The 18,177-nt window shown below is 38.4% G+C and overlaps 3 protein-coding genes across 3 annotated transcripts; 1 reads left to right on the top strand and 2 right to left on the bottom strand.

Moving 5' to 3' along the window:
- Positions 1 to 768: 768 nt before the first annotated feature.
- LOC117320510 (biogenesis of lysosome-related organelles complex 1 subunit 6-like) lies at positions 769 to 16,843 on the top strand (the record flags this gene model as incomplete). The annotated part of the gene is made up of 4 exons (XM_033875088.1): positions 769 to 871; positions 2,786 to 2,873; positions 11,086 to 11,172; positions 16,665 to 16,843. Coding segments are annotated over 4 exons (410 nt in total), but the record flags the coding sequence as incomplete, so codon positions are not given.
- A 178-nt stretch (positions 16,844 to 17,021) lies between these two features.
- Positions 17,022 to 17,543, bottom strand: LOC117320509 (histidine-rich glycoprotein-like). Its single transcript, XM_033875087.1, has one exon. The coding sequence runs from the start codon at positions 17,541 to 17,543 to the stop codon at positions 17,022 to 17,024; it is 522 nt and encodes a 173-aa protein (XP_033730978.1).
- A 31-nt stretch (positions 17,544 to 17,574) lies between these two features.
- On the bottom strand, positions 17,575 to 18,129 carry LOC117320508 (histidine-rich glycoprotein-like). The gene has a single exon (XM_033875086.1). It carries the CDS (start codon positions 18,127 to 18,129, stop codon positions 17,575 to 17,577), a length of 555 nt encoding a protein of 184 aa, XP_033730977.1.
- Between the last annotated feature and the right edge of the window lie 48 nt (positions 18,130 to 18,177).

Genomic DNA, 18,177 nt, shown 5'->3' with positions numbered 1-18,177 from the left:
GCTAAGGAGATCTGATGAATGGAGGGTATGGGTCCCTTTGGGCTATGATTATTGAAATATCAGGGTGAGTGATGCAGGCCCTTAGGCCTCTTGTTCCTTGGACTGAAGGTATAAAAATATGTGAAGATGTATACTACAAGGGATCAGCACATGCTTCACATCACACTTCACATCACACTTCACATCACACTTATATCACTTCTGCTTGAAGTGTTGTATACCATTTCTTAAAGTATCACCAACATATTACTGTCAACATGAAAATTGGAAATAGTATTTTTCCATAATTCTTTAGTGAAGACTTTACTGGCCGTGAGAGTGATTCAGGACCTCTGTTCTTGATTTTGGTTAAAGTTTTGTAGTCTTTGAGCTGAGTAACTGTAGGAAACCCTAGATTATAAACCTGTTTTCCTGGAACTCAATTCACACGTCTGCCATTACACTACCACTCCACTCTATTGATATGAAGACCTTAATTGGTAAAACTAGTATTTCTAAAAATCAGCAAGTTAATACAGTACATGATTGTCACATTTTTTTACACCGCTTTTAAAACATCTTTTATTAGATGGTCATTATATAACCAATTTAACATAGACTTTGTTTAGAGAAAGCATTATTTGATGAGCAGTTTCAAAATGATATATCCATTGAAATATAGTGTGAAACAAAATCTAAAAAACTAGTAAAAAAAACACAAAAAAATGAAGATTCTATCGTAATATTATTTTTAAATGATGTGTTAATCAAATGTACTCATTGTTACAGAGGACGGAGTTGACCCGGCCATCATACAGAAGTTAACAGTGGGCACACTAGGACACTACCTTCCCAATCTACAGAAAGCCAAGTGCTCACTTAATGAAATCCTGTAAGTGGGATATTTGTTAGGATAACTGAGTGGTGTATGGATCAGCATCATTTCACTGTATACTTAGTAATTTTCAATATCCTCAGGGCATTTGAAAAAATAAATTATAATGTAACTGTATGATTGAAGTTGAATGGTCCGAACATTGTCCTTAAGAGTTCCTATTGTCCCCATATCACCATACCTTAAGTGTTCCCATTGTCCCCAGACATTTAGTGTTCCCATTGTCCCCAGACATTTAGTGTTCCCATTGTCCCCTGACATTTAGTGTTCCCATTGTCCCCAGACATTTAGTGTTCCCATTGTCCCCAGACATTTAGTGTTCCCATTGTCCCTAGACATTTAGTGTTCCCATTGTCCCCAGACATTTAGGGTTCCCATTGTCCCCAGACATTTAGTGTTCCCATTGTCCCCAGACATTTAGTGTTCCCATTGTCCCCAGACATTTAGTGTTCCCATTGTCCCCAGACATTTAGTGTTCCCATTGTCCCCAGACATTTAGGGTTCCCATTGTCCCCAGACATTTAGTGTTCCCATTGTCCCCAGACATTTAGGGTTCCCATTGTCCCCAGACATTTAGTGTTCCCATTGTCCCCAGACATTTAGGGTTCCCATTGTCCCCAGACATTTAGTGTTCCCATTGTCCCTAGACATTTAGTGTTCCCATTGTCCCTAGACATTTAGGGTTCCCATTGTCCCTAGACATTTAGGGCTCCCATTGTCCCTAGACCTCCCTGACGGAGAGGTATCATGACCTGGTCACATGTCCTCTAGGTATCTTACATTTCCTGGATAGAGAGGTATCATGACCTGGTCACATGTCCTCTAGCTATCTTACATTTCCTGGATAGAGAGGTATCATGACCTGGTCACATGTCCTCTAGCTATCTTACATTTCCTGGATAGAGAGGTATCATGACCTGGTCACATGTCCTCTAGCTATCTTACATTTCCTGGATAGAGAGGTATCATGACCTGGTCACATGTCCTCTAGGTATCTTACATTTCCTGGATAGAGAGGTATCATGACCTGGTCACATGTCCTCTAGCTATCTTACATTTCCTGGATAGAGAGGTATCATGACCTGGTCACATGTCCTCTAGGTATCTTACATTTCCTGGATAGAGAGGTATCATGACCTGGTCACATGTCCTCTAGCTATCTTACATTTCCTGGATAGAGAGGTATCAAGACCTGGTCACATGTCCTCTAGCTATCTTACATTTCCTGGATAGAGAGGTGTCATGACCTGGTCACATGTCCTCTAGGTATCTTACATTTCCTGGATAGAGAGGTATCATGACCTGGTCACATGTCCTCTAGCTATCTTACATTTCCTGGATAGAGAGGTGTCATGACCTGGTCACATGTCCTCTAGGTATCTTACATTTCCTGGATAGAGAGGTGTCATGACCTGGTCACATGTCCTCTAGCTATCTTACATTTCCTGGATAGAGAGGTATCATGACCTGGTCACATGTCCTCTAGGTATCTTACATTTCCTGGATAGAGAGGTATCATGACCTGGTCACATGTCCTCTAGCTATCTTACATTTCCTGGATAGAGAGGTATCATGACCTGGTCACATATCCTCTAGGTATCTTACATTTCCTGGATAGAGAGGTATCATGACCTGGTCACATGTCCTCTAGGTATCTTACATTTCCTGGATAGAGAGGTATCATGACCTGGTCACATGTCCTCTAGGTATCTTACATTTCCTGGATAGAGAGGTATCATGACCTGGTCACATGTCCTCTAGCTATCTTACATTTCCTGGATAGAGAGGTATCATGACCTGGTCACATGTCCTCTAGGTATCTTACATTTCCTGGATACCATTGTTACATGACAAAAGTCCTAAATATAACTTGACAGACTCAAACAGTTAGTAGTGATGTTTGTGTTACAGACAGAACCAGGGCATCCTGATTGAGACAATACAACAGGAAAATACAAAGTTTGTGGAGTGTAAAGCCATGGAGGACCTCGTAGAAACGGTAACCATTTTGTCATGTTAGGAGAAATAGGTTTTTAGCCCACCATCATCAGATGGTGGGCTATTCAAATCGCCCTGCGTCCGTGGTCCGTGGTCCGTCCGTCCGTCCGTCCCTCCCTCCGTCCGTCCGTCCGTCCGTCCGTCCGTCCGTAAACAATTCTTGTTATCGCTAATCCTCAGAAAGTACTGAAGGGATCTTTCTCAAATTTCATCTGTAGGTTTCCCTTGGTGCCTAGTTATGCATATTGCATTTTGGGACCGATCGGAAAACAACATGGCCGACAGGCAGCCATCTTGGATTTTGACCATTGAAGTTTGTTATCGCTATTTCTGAGAAAGTACTGAAGGGATCTTTCTCAAATTTCATATGTAGGTTCCCCTTGGTGCTTAGTTATGCATATTGCATTTTGGGACCAATCGGAAAACAACATGGCCGACAGGCAGCCATCTTGGATTTTGACCATTGAAGTTTGTTATCGCTATTTCTGAGAAAGTACTGAAGGGATATTTCTCAAATTTCATCTGTAGGTTCCCCTTGGTGCCTAGTTATGCATATTGCATTTTGGGACCGATCGGAAAACAACATGGCCGACAGGCAGCCATCTTGGATTTTGACCATTGAAGTTTGTTATCGCTATTTCTGAGAAAGTACTGAAGGGATCTTTCTCAAATTTCATATGTAGGTTCCCCTTGGTGCTTAGTTATGCATATTGCATTTTAGGACCAATCAGAAAACAACATGGCCGACAGGCAGCCATCTTGGATTTTGACCATTGAAGTTTGTTATCGCTATTTCTGAGAAAGTACTGAAGGGATATTTCTCAAATTTCATACGTGGGTTTCCCTTGGTGCCTAGTTATGCATATTGCATTTTGGGACCGATCGGAAAACAACATGGCCGACAGGCAGCCATCTTGGATTTTGACCATTAAAGTTTGTTATCCTTATTTCTGAACAAGAGATCCCAGAGGGATCTTGGCGCCCACCATTGAATGATCTTCATAGGTTCCATGTCAGATTGATCTTTTCTCTACTTTTCCCTTCATTTTACTAATCTGTGCAAATTGAGACATCCATCCAGTACTTTTCAAACAAGGGAATCCTAGCTATATAAGAAATCTGAGATTGAATGATAATGGCTGTTTGTTTGCCAGGTTGTTTTCAGGACAGACTGGTCCAAAAATGCAATACAAGGGACCAAGGGGAACCTACTTATGAAATTTGAGAAAGATCCATTCAGTACTTTGAGAAATAGAGATAACAAACTTCAATTGTCAAAATTCAAGATGGCGGTCTGTCGGCCGTAGTGTTTTCCAATTGATCTCAAAATACAATATGCATAACAAGGCACCAAGGGAAACCTACATATGAAATTTCAGAAAGATCCATTCAGTACTTTCTCAGAAATAGCGATAACAAACTTCAATTGTCAAAATCCAAGATGGCTGCCTGTCGGCCATGTTATTTTCAGATTGGTATCAAAATGCAATATGCATAACTAGGCACCAAGGGAAACCTACATATGAAATTTCAGAAAGATCCATTCAGTACTTTCTCAGAAATAGTGATAACAAACTTCAATTGTCAAAATCCAAGATGGCTGCCTGTCGGCCATGTTGTTTTCAGATTGGTCTCAAAACGCAATATGCATAACTAGGCACCAAGGGAAACCTACATATGAAATTTAAGAAAGATCCATTCAGTACTTTCTCAGAAATAGCGATAACAAACTTCAATTGTCAAAATCCAAGATGGCTGCCTGTCGGCCATGTTGTTTTCAGATTGGTCTCAAAACGCAATATGCATAACTAAGCACCAAGGGGAACCTGCATATGAAATTTGAGAAAGATCCCTTCAGTACTTTCTCAGAAATAGCGATAACAAACTTCAATTGTCAAAATCCAAGATGGCTGCCTGTCGGCCATGTTGTTTTCAGATTGGTCTCAAAACGCAATATGCATAACTAGGCACCAAGGGGAACCTGCATATGAAATTTGAGAAAGATCCCTTCAGTACTTTCTCAGAAATAGCGATAACAAATTTCAATTGTCAAAATCCAAGATGGCTGCCTGTCGGCCATGTTGTTTTCAGATTGGTCTCAAAACGCAATATGCATAACTAGGCACCAAGGGAAACTTACATATGAAATTTAAGAAAGATCCATTCAGTGCTTTCTCAGAAATAGCGATAACAAACTTCAATTGTCAAAATCCAAGATGGCTGCCTGTCGGCCATGTTGTTTTCCAATTGGTCTCAAATCGCAATATGCATAACTAAGCACCAAGGGGAACCTGCATATGAAATTTGAGAAAGATCCCTTCAGTACTTTCTCAGAAATAGCGATAACAAACTTCAATTGTCAAAATCCAAGATGGCTGCCTGTCGGCCATGTTGTTTTCAGATTGGTCTCAAAACGCAATATGCATAACTAGGCACCAAGGGAAACCTACATATGAAATTTAAGAAAGATCCATTCAGTGCTTTCTCAGAAATAGCGATAACAAACTTCAATTGTTAAAATCCAAGATGGCTGCCTGTCGGCCATGTTATTTTCCAATTGGTCTCAAATCGCAATATGCATAACTAGGCACCAAGGGGAACCTGCATATGAAATTTGAGAAAGATCCCTTCAGTACTTTCTCAGAAATAGCGATAACAAACTTCAATTGTCAAAATCCAAGATGGCTGCCTGTCGGCCATGTTGTTTTCAGATTGGTCTCAAAACGCAATATGCATAACTAGGCACCAAGGGGAACCTGCATATGAAATTTGAGAAAGATCCCTTCAGTACTTTCTCAGAAATAGCGATAACAAATTTCAATTGTCAAAATCCAAGATGGCTGCCTGTCGGCCATGTTGTTTTCAGATTGGTCTCAAAACGCAATATGCATAACTAGGCACCAAGGGGAACCTGCATATGAAATTTGAGAAAGATCCCTTCAGTACTTTCTCAGAAATAGCGATAACAAATTTCAATTGTCAAAATCCAAGATGGCTGCCTGTCGGCCATGTTGTTTTCAGATTGGTCTCAAAACGCAATATGCATAACTAGGCACCATGGGAAACTTACATATGAAATTTAAGAAAGATCCATTCAGTGCTTTCTCAGAAATAGCGATAACAAACTTCAATTGTCAAAATCCAAGATGGCTGCCTGTCGGCCATGTTGTTTTCCAATTGGTCTCAAATCGCAATATGCATAACTAGGCACCAAGGGGAACCTGCATATGAAATTTGAGAAAGATCCCTTCAGTACTTTCTCAGAAATAGCGATAACAAACTTCAATTGTCAAAATCCAAGATGGCTGCCTGTCGGCCATGTTGTTTTCAGATTGGTCTCAAAACGCAATATGCATAACTAGGCACCAAGGGGAACCTACATATGAAATTTGAGAAAGATCCCTTCAGTACTTTCTGAGAAATAGCGATAACAAGAATTGTTTACGGACGGAGGGACGGACGGACGGACGGACGGAGGGACGGACGGAGGGACGGACGGACGACGGACCACGGACGCAGGGCGATTTGAACAGCCCACCATCTGATGATGGTGGGCTAAAAAGTACTGAAGGGATCTTTCTCCAATGTCATATGTAGGTTCCCCTTGGCGCCTAGTTATGCATATTGCATTTTGAGACCAATCAGAAAACAACATGGCCGTCAGGCAGCCGTCTTGGATTTTTAGCCCACCATCATCAGATGGTGGGCTATTCAAATCGCCCTGCGTCCGTGGTCCGTGGTCCGTCCGTCCGTCCCTCCGTCCGTCCGTCCGTAAACAATTCTTGTTATCGCTAATCCTCCGAAAGTACTGAAGGGATCTTTCTCAAATTTCATATGTGGGTTCCCCTTGGTGCCTAGTTATGCATATTGCATTTTGAGACCTATCGGAAAACAACATGGCCGACAGGCAGCCATCTTGTATTTTGACCATTGAAGTTTGTTATCGCTATTTCTCTGAAAGTGGTGAAGGGATCTTTCTCAAATTTCATATATAGGCTCCCCTTGGTGCCTAGTTATGCATATTGCATTTTGAGACCAATCGGAAAAAAACATGGCCGACAGGCAGCCATCTTGGATTTTGATAATTGAAGTTTGTTATCGCTATTTCTGAGAAAGTACTGAAGGGATCTTTCTCCTAATTTCATATGTAGATTCCCCTTGGTGCCTAGTTATGCATATTGCATTTTGAGACCTATCGAAAAACAACATGGCCGACAGGCAGCCATCTTGGATTTTGACAGTTGAAGTTTGTTATCGCTATTTCTGAGAAAGTACTGAAGGGATCTTTCTCAAATTTCATATGTGGGTTCCCCTTGGTGCCTAGTTATGCATATTGCATTTTGAGACCAATCGGAAAAAAACATGGCCGACAGGCAGCCATCTTGGATTTTGATAATTGAAGTTTGTTATCGCTATTTCTGAGAAAGTACTGAAGGGATCTTTCTGAAATTTCATATGTAGATTCCCCTTGGTGCCTTGTTATGCATATTGCATTTTGAGACCTATCGAAAAACAACATGGCCGACAGGCAGCCATCTTGGATTTTGACAGTTGAAGTTTGTTATCGCTATTTCTGAGAAAGTACTGAAGGGATCTTTCTCAAATTTCATATGTAGGCTCCCCTTGGTACTTAGTTATGCATATTGCATTTTGAGACCAATCGGAAAACAACATGGCCGACAGGCAGCCATCTTGGATTTTGATAATTGAAGTTTGTTATCGCTATTTCTGAGAAAGTACTGAAGGGATCGTTCTCAAATTTCATATGTAGGCTCCCCTTGGTGCCTAGTTATGCATATTGCATTTTGAGACCAATCGGAAAACAACATGGCCGACAGGCAGCCATCTTGGATTTTGACAATTGAAGTTTGTTATCGCTATTTCTCAGAAAGTACTGAAGGGATCTTTCTCAATTTCATATATAGGTTCCCCTTGGTGGCTTGTTATGCATATTACATTTTGAGACCTATTGGAAAACAACATGGCCGACAGGCAGCCATCTTAGAATTTGACAATTGAAGTTTGTTATCGCTATTTTTCAGAAAGTACTGAAGGGATCTTTCTCAAACATTTTTTGTAAGTTCCCCTTGGTCTGTATTTCTGCATATTGCATCTTGGGACCAATAGGAAAACAACATGGCCGACAGGCAGCCATCTTGGATTTTGACAATTGAAGTTTGTTATCGCTATTTATCAGAAATTGCTGAAGGGATCTTTCTGAAATTTCATTTGTAGGTTGCCCTCTGTGCCTAGTTATGCATATTGGATTTTGAGACCAGTCAGAAAACAACCTGCCCGACAGGCAGCCATCTTGTATTTTGACAATTGAAGTTTGTTATCGCTATTTTACAGAAGGTACTGAAGGGATCTTTCTGAAATTTCATATGTAGGTTCCCCTTGGTCCCTGTTGTTGCATTTTGGGACCAATCCGAAAACAACAGACAGCCATTATCGCTAAATCTTCAATTTTTAGCCCACCATCATCAGATGGTGGGCTATTCAAATCGCCCTGCGTCCGTGGTCCGTGGTCCGTCCGTCCGTCCGTCCCTCCGTCCGTCCGTCCCTCCGTCCGTCCGTCCGTAAACAATTCTTGTTATCGCTAATCCTCAGAGAGTACTGAAGGGATCTTTCCCAAATTTCATATGTGGGTTCCCCTTGGTGCCTAGTTATGCATATTGCATTTTGAGACCAATCGGAAAACAACATGGCCGACAGGCAGCCATCTTGGATTTTGACAATTGAAGTTTGTTATCGCTATTTCTGAGAAAGTACTGAAGGAATCTTTCTCAAATTTCATATGTAGGCTTCCCTTGGTGCCTAGTTATGCAAATTGCATTTTGAGACCAATCGGAAAACAACATGGCCGACAGGCAGCCATCTTGGATTTTGATAATTGAAGTTTGTTATCGCTATTTCTCAGAAAGTACTGATGGGATCTTTCTCAAATTTCATATGTAGGCTTCCCTTGGTGCGTAGTTATGCATATTGCATTTTGAGACCAATCGGAAAACAACATGGCCGACAGGTAGCCATCTTGGATTTTGATAATTGAAGTTTGTTATCGCTATTTCTGAGAAAGTCCTGAAGGGATCTTTCTCAAATTTCTCATGTAGGTTCCCCTTGGTGCCTAGTTATGCATATTGCATTTTGAGACCAATCGGAAAACAACATGGCCGACAGGCAGCCATCTTGGATTTTGACAATTGAAGTTTGTTATCGCTATTTCTGAGAAAGTACTGAAGGGATCTTTCTCAAATTTCATATGTAGATTCCCCTTGGTGCTTAGTTATGCATATTGCGTTTTGAGACCAATCGGAAAACAACATGGCCGACAGGCAGCCATCTTGGATTTTGACAATTGAAGTTTTTTATCGCTATTTCTCAGAAACTTATGAAGGGATCTTTCTGAAATTTCATATAAAGGTTCCTCTTGGTGCCTAGTTATGCATATTGCGTTTTGAGACCAATTGGTAAACAACATGGCCGACAGGCAGCCATCTTGGATTTTGACAGTTGAAGTTTGTTATCGCTATTTCTCAGATACTTATGAAGGGATCTTTCTGAAATTTCATATGTAGGTTTCCCTCGGTGCCTAGTTATGCATATTGCATTTTGAGACTAATCTGAAAACAACATGGCCGACAGGCAGCCATCTTGGATTTTGACAATTGAAGTTTGTTATCGCTATTTCTCAGAAAGTACTGAAGGGATCTTTCTCAAATTTCATATGTAAGTTCCCCTCTGTGCCTAGTTATGCATATTGCATTTTGAGACTATTCGGAAAACAACATGGCCGACAGGCAGTCATCTTGGATTTTGACAATTGAAGATTGTTATCGCTATTTCTGAGAAAGTACTGAAGGGATCTTTCTCAAATTTCATATGTAGGTTCCCCTTGGTCCCTGGTATTGCATTTTGGGACCAATCGGAAAACAACATGGCCGACAGACAGCCATTATCGCTAAATCTTAAATTTTATATATAGGTTCCCCTTGTTTGAAAAGTACTAGATCTAGAGGGCTGTTTCTGAATTTACACAGATTAGTAAGACTTAGAAGAAGGGAAAAGTAGAGAAAAGATCAATCTGACATGGAACCTATAAAGATCATTCAATGGTGGGCGCCAAGATCCCTCTGGGATCTCTTGTGACAATTGAAGTTTGTTATCGCTAATTCTCAGAAAGCACTGAAGGGATCTTCCTGAAATTTCATATGTAGGTTCCCCTTGGTGCGTAGTTATGCATATTGTATTTTGAGACTAATCAGAAAACAACATGGCCGACAGGCAACCATCTTGGATTTCGAAAATTGAAACTGGTTATCGCTATTTCTAAGAAACTAATGAAGGGATCTTCCTGAAATTTCATATGTAGGTTCCCCCATGTGCCTTGTTATGCATCTTGCATTTTGAGACCAATCGGAAAATAACATGGCCGACATGCAGCCATCTTGGATTTTGACAATTGAAGTTTGTTATCGCTATTTCTCAGAAAGTAATGAAGGAATCTTTCTCAAATTCCATATATAGGTTCCCCTTGGTGCCTAAATCTTAAATTTTGTATATAGGTTTCCCTTGTTTGAAAAGTACTAGAGGTTTCTTCTGAATTTACACAGATTAGTAAGACTTAGAAGAAGAGAAAAGTAGAGAAAAGATCAATCTGACATGGAACCTATGAAGAACATTCAATGGTGGGCGCCAAGATCCCTCTGGGATCTCTTGTTTCATAGGTTAGATGGATATTGATGTTTTGTGTAGAACATTCTAAATTTATCTGTAGGAGTAGAGGTAAAATGCAATGACAAGACCGGGACTCAAACCTGGGACTTTTCAACTTAAGACTCCCGCTCTTACCATTTGAGTTACCTGTCCACCAACATTACACCAAGTCCTCCACCATTACACCAAGTCCTCCACCACTACACCAAGTCAGATGCAAGTCTAATTATACAGTTTCACTATACAGTATACCAAAATTAAGTAGTATTGCTGATTTATAATTTTAATTCGGGTTTTACCCTGCTTCTTCAATTTCTTTTCATATTCAAACCCCTTCACACTTCAATTTGTGCCAACATGAAAGATTGATATTGACATTAGTGTGTGACATATTTCATACTGGCAATTGGTAAAATGAATTTTAATAGACAATATATTTTTAGTTGTGTGTTAAGACAGTCATTCATGATGATTTTAATATTGTTTGAATATCACAGATGACACAAGCCAGAAAGTATTATACCAAATTGAACAACCTTCGTAAAGAGATGCAGTCTTTGTCTGAACGATCCTTTAAACTCAAGGTTTGTCCAACACTCAAGAATATTTAAGTTATTAAGCATATAACAACTGCTTTTTATAATATAATTGACAATGAAACCTGAAAGTAAAGTAAGTGGTTGTTGAAGTTCCACTGTACTTATACACCTGTGGAGATTTGGACTGGAACCTCTACTTTATTTCAGTAAAATTGGCAAACTCCATTGCAATTTTTGTGGAGGCGTTTACGCCTGCCATATTACAATCACCTACGAGTTGTGACGTCACAATCTCTCACTTTCATTTTCGTTATATTTCCTTTCACAGTTCATTTTGTAGTTTCTTTCAGTTCATATATGATGTAGTTGAACTATATATACATTTATGAAAACTATCACGACTACAAATAAAGTGCTATTACATGAAAAAAGGTATATTCAGTATAAATTTCTCTTCGGCGGAAGCCCGGAATTTGAGACCTCTGGTGGTAATTTCTGTAACTAGGGGTAATGATTCGCTTATTAGTCCAAGTATGAGGCACGTCATTGTAGTCCGTCATTCAAAGTAGATGTGCACAGAAATGTATTAACTATGCTGATAATGTTGTGAACATTTCTGGAACTATTTTGTATAAACAATAAGAATAATGTCTTGTAAATATCTACACCTGCATCGATTTTTGCAAATCTATATCGAAAATACTGATTGAAGGGAGATAACTGCGATATTCTGACGTTACCTTACAGAGGACACTTGTTTAACTACTAGGAATAAAGACGGCATAACAACCCAAGCGCAAACAAATTTCCGATTTTCATAAAACCCTCCAGGTTTTGGCTAACAACATTTCTTTTGTTTACAACTTGGTAGTTTGTTCACGAGATTTTATGAGATTTGGTCCGATATTTAGCGATCACGTGTTTCGTCTGTTTACGTGAGCGAGCACTCTGTCAAAATGGAGGCACGTGGACATGGGCTTCACACGAAGCATCAAAGTGCGATGATTGTCGCTAGAAATTAATATCTATCATTATGAATTAAAGGCAAGTTGCTTACAAAGTTTAAATCTGTTTGTTGACCCACTGAAATAAGCGTTTGTTTATTTAGGACGAAACTGTTTACGATAAGCTGTTCAAGCCTGGCCAGACCACAAAATCACAATATCTACTGCGATTATAGTCCGAATTTTCTGACGATCTTGCTATATACTATATGCAGACTTTAATCAGCTTTAAGGCAATATCAACACCAGAACCTTTCGGATTACTGCGATAACTGATCGGAGTCCCTGTGTTTCAAATCTATGAATCGGCAGACCTACGTGATGGCGTGATGGAATTCGATCGTATATTTTTCAAAACTAAGAAAACTGGCACATATCTGTCGTGGTGGTCATTTGTGCTGTACCTTCCCCGACAGAGACAATATACAGAATCTGGATTTCTGTGATAAGGTTTACTGCAGTAGCTACTCGTAATATATATGAAAATGCTAAACTATTATTGAACCAGCTTGTCTTATTTATATATTATTCAGCTCACGATTCAATGCAACCTTTTCAAATGTTTTCATGTAATATATATATATACATTTGTATGCACCAAGCTGTGAAATGTTTGTATTACATAGAATATTTAAACAATACAAAGTAATTGTAGATTAACAAAATGTATACCAATTGCATTTTAACGTACTAGTACAACTGTTTGTTGTTTTCATGTAATATAACTTTTTGTTGTTTTCATGTAAAATGATAAATACATGTATATCTATTGGCAATCGATATACAATCCGTATAATATAAGACTTTCTCAAATATCAATATCCTCATCACTTTCAAAATAAACCTATATTTGCTTTTGAAATTTCATTAAAAATGTTTGATTTTCATGTCACGAACAAATCCCTTAAAATGATCATCAATCTCCTTATTGGTCTCCAGAAAGTGTGAAAATAAATGAAACTTTTTTGTCAATAATTCTATTCATTATGAATTCATGTATAACCATTTAGGTTTTTTCCAATGTTGACCTTTAAAACTATATATATATACAAGCAACAATCTGTGGGATGTCAAATATGGAAGGCTATAGCTGTTTCAGGATAAATTGCCAAAAATGCTTATAAGTACTGTTTCTTATCACTGATCACATATATTGGGTTTTTGACTATTATGTGTTATTGCTACTTAAGTGTGATTTTTTTCGGCTTCAGTGATAATGTATTTCTTTGTACTTATGTGCAACAGACATCGCGAGAGTTTAATTCTCCTACATATAATATTGACTCCTACAAAAAGAAGTTGAGTGATCATGATTGGTTGACTACGAGAGGCATTTTATCAAATCTCATATTTACCATACTGATTGCTCATGATCATATTTCATCCGGCCTAGTAAACTTTAGAAAAAACATCTTAATTTATGAAAGTAGCTAACTCCTTTAATGTATGTGTAAAAATTAAGTATATATATATATCGTACAAAACATCAAACTTCTAATATGGTAGAAATGAAACATACATTTAGGCTGACTGCCTGATAATATAATACAATTTGTACAGAGTTTACAATCCTTTGACATTCAGCTCATAATATACACCATTATAATTTGATCTGTCGTCATGCGTCGGTCTTCTTCTTAAGACCAAGATATCGCAGAATGGTGTACAAAAGGTTCTTAAGCTGTTTTATCAAAATTGTTAATTTCATGGCCCCTATGTGTCGCATTCTCCCTGGGGAGAGGATACATTTTACTATAGTTTATATAGAAAACTCATCACACATATTTTAGCATAATTTGTTTCATTTTCATTGGAAATTGGTTAGCACGTGGTTAGGGCAAACTTTTCTCAATGACATATTGTCAGAGAATGTCAAGGCCATCGACTTGTTATGGGTTCGAATGTCAAAAATAAAAATCTTATATTGATTATTTTTTTTCATTTCATATGAAAGAACATAGTCCACTGAAACAGAATGTGCATATTTTATTGTCATCAGATAAAAATATGGCAGAAAGATATGGCACTTGGAAAAGAATCATAAAGCTATTTTCTCCAGCCAAAATTAAAAAATAATCCAAAATTGCAGAATAAAGGTTTCTGCTCTTTTATCTATAATATACACATGAAGGCTTGATGTTTGGCGCATCGATAACATATGGCTGGCTACAAATGTTATACTTATATTTGACCTTGACCTTCATTCAAGGTCATGGGGGTCAAATGATCAAGAAAATTCAAAGTTCTTTCAAATTATTAATTTGGGTCACATTTTAAAGAATCAGCCCTTTTAAAGGTGTGTGCAATGCATCAAGGTCAAATAATCAAAATGACGCAGATATGGCACTTTTAAAAAGAAATTCCTACCAAAATTAAAAAATGACCCAAAACTGCACATACACACGAAGGCTGGATACATGTAAGATGTGTGACTGGCTACAAATATTGAGTTTATCTCTCTGACCTTGACCTTCATTCACATTTTAAAGAACCGGCTCTTATGAAGGTGTGTGCGAAGTTTCAAAGGCAAATTATTAAAAATGATGCAGACATGCCCTTTAAAGAATGTTTTCTTGCCAAAATCAAAAATTATCCATAAATTGCAATTCAATTGTTGGCTCAAAAGGGGTCAATTTGGCTCAATTGACGGAAATAACTTCTTCTCTGAAACTGAGCAATCGATATAGCTCATACTTGACTGGTAGCATCCTTTTGGATAGGGATTCAAAATTGTAAAAATGGTGGGGTTGACCCCCGGGGGGCAGGGTCAAAAGGGGTCAATTGGTTTCTCTGAAACTAAGTTATGGATATAACTCACATTGGTGTGGTAGCAATCCCTATGGGGTTGTACGCAAAGTCAATTTCATTTCATGGATTGATTGCACAATTTGGTATAAAACCTACATTTGTATGGTAGCATGGTTATGGGTGGGTATTCAAAATTGTACGAATGTTGGGGTTAACCTCCCGGGGGCTGAAGGATGGGACCAAAATAGGTCAATTTCGCTAAATTGACATTTTTAGAATAACAATAAACCAATGTACATGTACCCATATAAAATGCTTATGATATATTGACAAATAAACTTAAGCATCATTTTTGTTTCATATCTCATCAAACCAGGTGAGCGATACAGGCCCTCTGGGCCTCTTGTTTTATCTGTGAAACCATTCAGATCCCAACTCCATAATCTTGCTGGACAACAAGAGATGAACACAATCCTGATGTAAAAATAGGCCCAGGGTTCTTTCCCCACCCCAAGGGCCTTATACAATCAAATTGAATTGATATCAAATATGAAAGTTTTCTTCAATATTTTGCATGTAAAACGCTGTATATTTATATACAGTACCTATAGCTACTAGGCTATTATCTACATCTTGGTGCTAAATTAAAAAGCTACAAATCACAAATCACAGTTTATTGTGAATATTGCCATTGGATCTATTAAAATAGATGGAATTGATATCTAATTTTGAAATAATTGTCCTTAAAAATGAGGTCTTTGTTGAAAAAAAGTGTAATAACTTTTAAAAGCTGTCAATCTAATTTTGATATTATTCTAAGATCAAAATAGAAAGGAATAAACAATTTTGTTTACAAGATATTGAAAGACATTGCACACTTTCAACAAAAAAAGTAGCAGACACTCCCTGTATTTTCAATACATATCGTGTATTGTTATAACTTATCGAAATGCATATCATATTGTTTCGACATTTCTAATACCCAGGCCTATAAAATATAAGTTTGTTTTAAACACATAAATGCAAATTTTGAACTACTTAAGTATAAAAGATGGTTTAAAGTATGAATGTTAATGACATGTACCTAAGTAGAAGTTGATTTGAAAAAAAATTAAAATGTTTGACTTTTTAAGTAAAGGTTTGATTGAAATAAGAAATGTTTAACTACTTTTAGAAGTAGGTTTGCAACTTTTAAGATGGTTAAAACCATTATGTACATCGAAACAGTCTAAACCATTACATTCATCACGACTGTGAAAACCATTATGTCCAGTTGGTTTGACACACTTAAGTGGAAATGTTTAGTCATGTTGATATCAGTTTAATTTGTATTCTTGCTTTATTTCAAATATCTCCTTTTACACTTACTTAGACTAACGCCTCCTACAGTACTTTCAGTACTTTGATTTACTTCTCAAACTTCAGATTATTGAAAACGAAATACATCATTTTCACTCATCTATTTATAAAACTGAGTTGTCCACAGAAGGTAAATTTGTAATACCGGGGTAAAATATTAACAACTCTATTTAACTTTAAGAATTTAACAACAGAAATTATTGAAGTACAATTATAAATAGAAAAGAGGGAAATGCGACCTCAGATATGCTATATAATTCCCTTCCAATAGTGTGTGTTTTAAATGATACCTTTACCAGGGAGGAATTTTAATTTGTAAAAGAAAGTACTGTAGACTTACATTTTCATTTATTCAAGTGTTAAATTAATCATGTTTCAGAATTAATAATCTTTTTCTATCACATTTCATGTCTGGTTTTTTTCCAGAAAAGGGCTTTGAAATTACAACAGCAGAAACAGAAGGAGGAATTACAGAGAGAGGAACAGAGAGAAAAAGAACTGGATCGAGAAAGGATGCTCACCGCAAAAGTTGCCAACAAGGAATCCAATTTGTCATAGTGGGGCCCTGTAACTCATAAATAATATCCAAACAACAAATAGGGATTTAAAAAAAAGAAATATGGTTGTGGGAACATTATGCAAAATGAGCGGGACCAGTCTGTTTGGTAAATATGGTCCCTCACTCAGCTGACACAGCAAGATTCTTTGGCTCAATAGTCATGGATTATCATTCTGACAATCCAATTTTGATTCTCTAGGAGATGCTCAGAAAGAAGTTGTTTTCTATTCATACGTTTTTCCATCTCTCATTCCTTGTGGATGATGGTGGCCTGTGGTATTATTACCCTCTCTCATTCCTTGTGGATGATGGTGGCCTGTGGTATAGGTACCATCTCTCATTCCTTGTGGATGATGGTGGCCTGTGATATTAGTACCATCTCTCATTCCTTGTGGATGATGGTGGCCTGTGGTATTAGTACCATCTCTCATTCCTTGTGGATGATGGTGGCCTGTGGTATTATTACCATCTCTCATTCCTTGTGGATGATGGTGGCCTGTGGTATTAGTACCATCTCTCATTCCTTGTGGATGATGGTGGCCTGTGGTATAATTACCATCTCTCATTCCTTGTGGATGATGGTGGCCTGTGGTATTATTACCCTCTCTCATTCCTTGTGGATGATGGTGGCCTGTGGTATAATTACCATCTCTCATTCCTTGTGGATGATGGTGGCCTGTGGTATTAGTAACATCTCTCATTCCTTGTGGATGATGGTGGCCTGTGGTATTAATACCCTCTCTCATTCCTTGTGGATGATGGTGGCCTGTGGTATTATTACCCTCTCTCATTCCTTGTGGATGATGGTGGGCCTGTGGTATTAGTACCCTCTCTCATTCCTTGTGGATGATGGTGGCCTGTGGTATTATTACCATCTCTCATTCCTTGTGGATGATGGTGGCCTGTGATATTAGTACCATCTCTCATTCCTTGTGGATGATGGTGGCCTGTGGTATAGGTACCAGCTCTCATTCCTTGTGGATGATGGTGGCCTGTGATATTAGTACCATCTCTCATTCCTTGTGGATGATGGTGGCCTGTGGTATTATTACCCTCTCTCATTCCTTGTGGATGATGGTGGCCTGTGGTATTAGTACCATCTCTCATTCCTTGTGGATGATGGTGGCCTGTGGTATAGGTACCATCTCTCATTCCTTGTGGATGATGGTGGCCTGTGGTATTATTACCATCTCTCATTCCTTGTGGATGATGGTGGCCTGTGGTATTATTACCCTCTCTCATTCCTTGTGGATGATGGTGGCCTGTGGTATTATTACCATCTCTCATTCCTTGTGGATGATGGTGGCCTGTGGTATTATTACCCTCTCTCATTCCTTGTGGATGATGGTGGCCTGTGGTATTATTACCATTCCCCCATTC

Source organism: Pecten maximus, unplaced genomic scaffold (genome assembly GCF_902652985.1).
Source record: "Pecten maximus unplaced genomic scaffold, xPecMax1.1, whole genome shotgun sequence".
Taxonomy (NCBI): Eukaryota; Metazoa; Mollusca; class Bivalvia; order Pectinida; family Pectinidae; genus Pecten; species Pecten maximus.
Note: the sequence above shows the minus strand (reverse complement) of the source record. Positions and strands in the feature narration are given on the sequence as shown.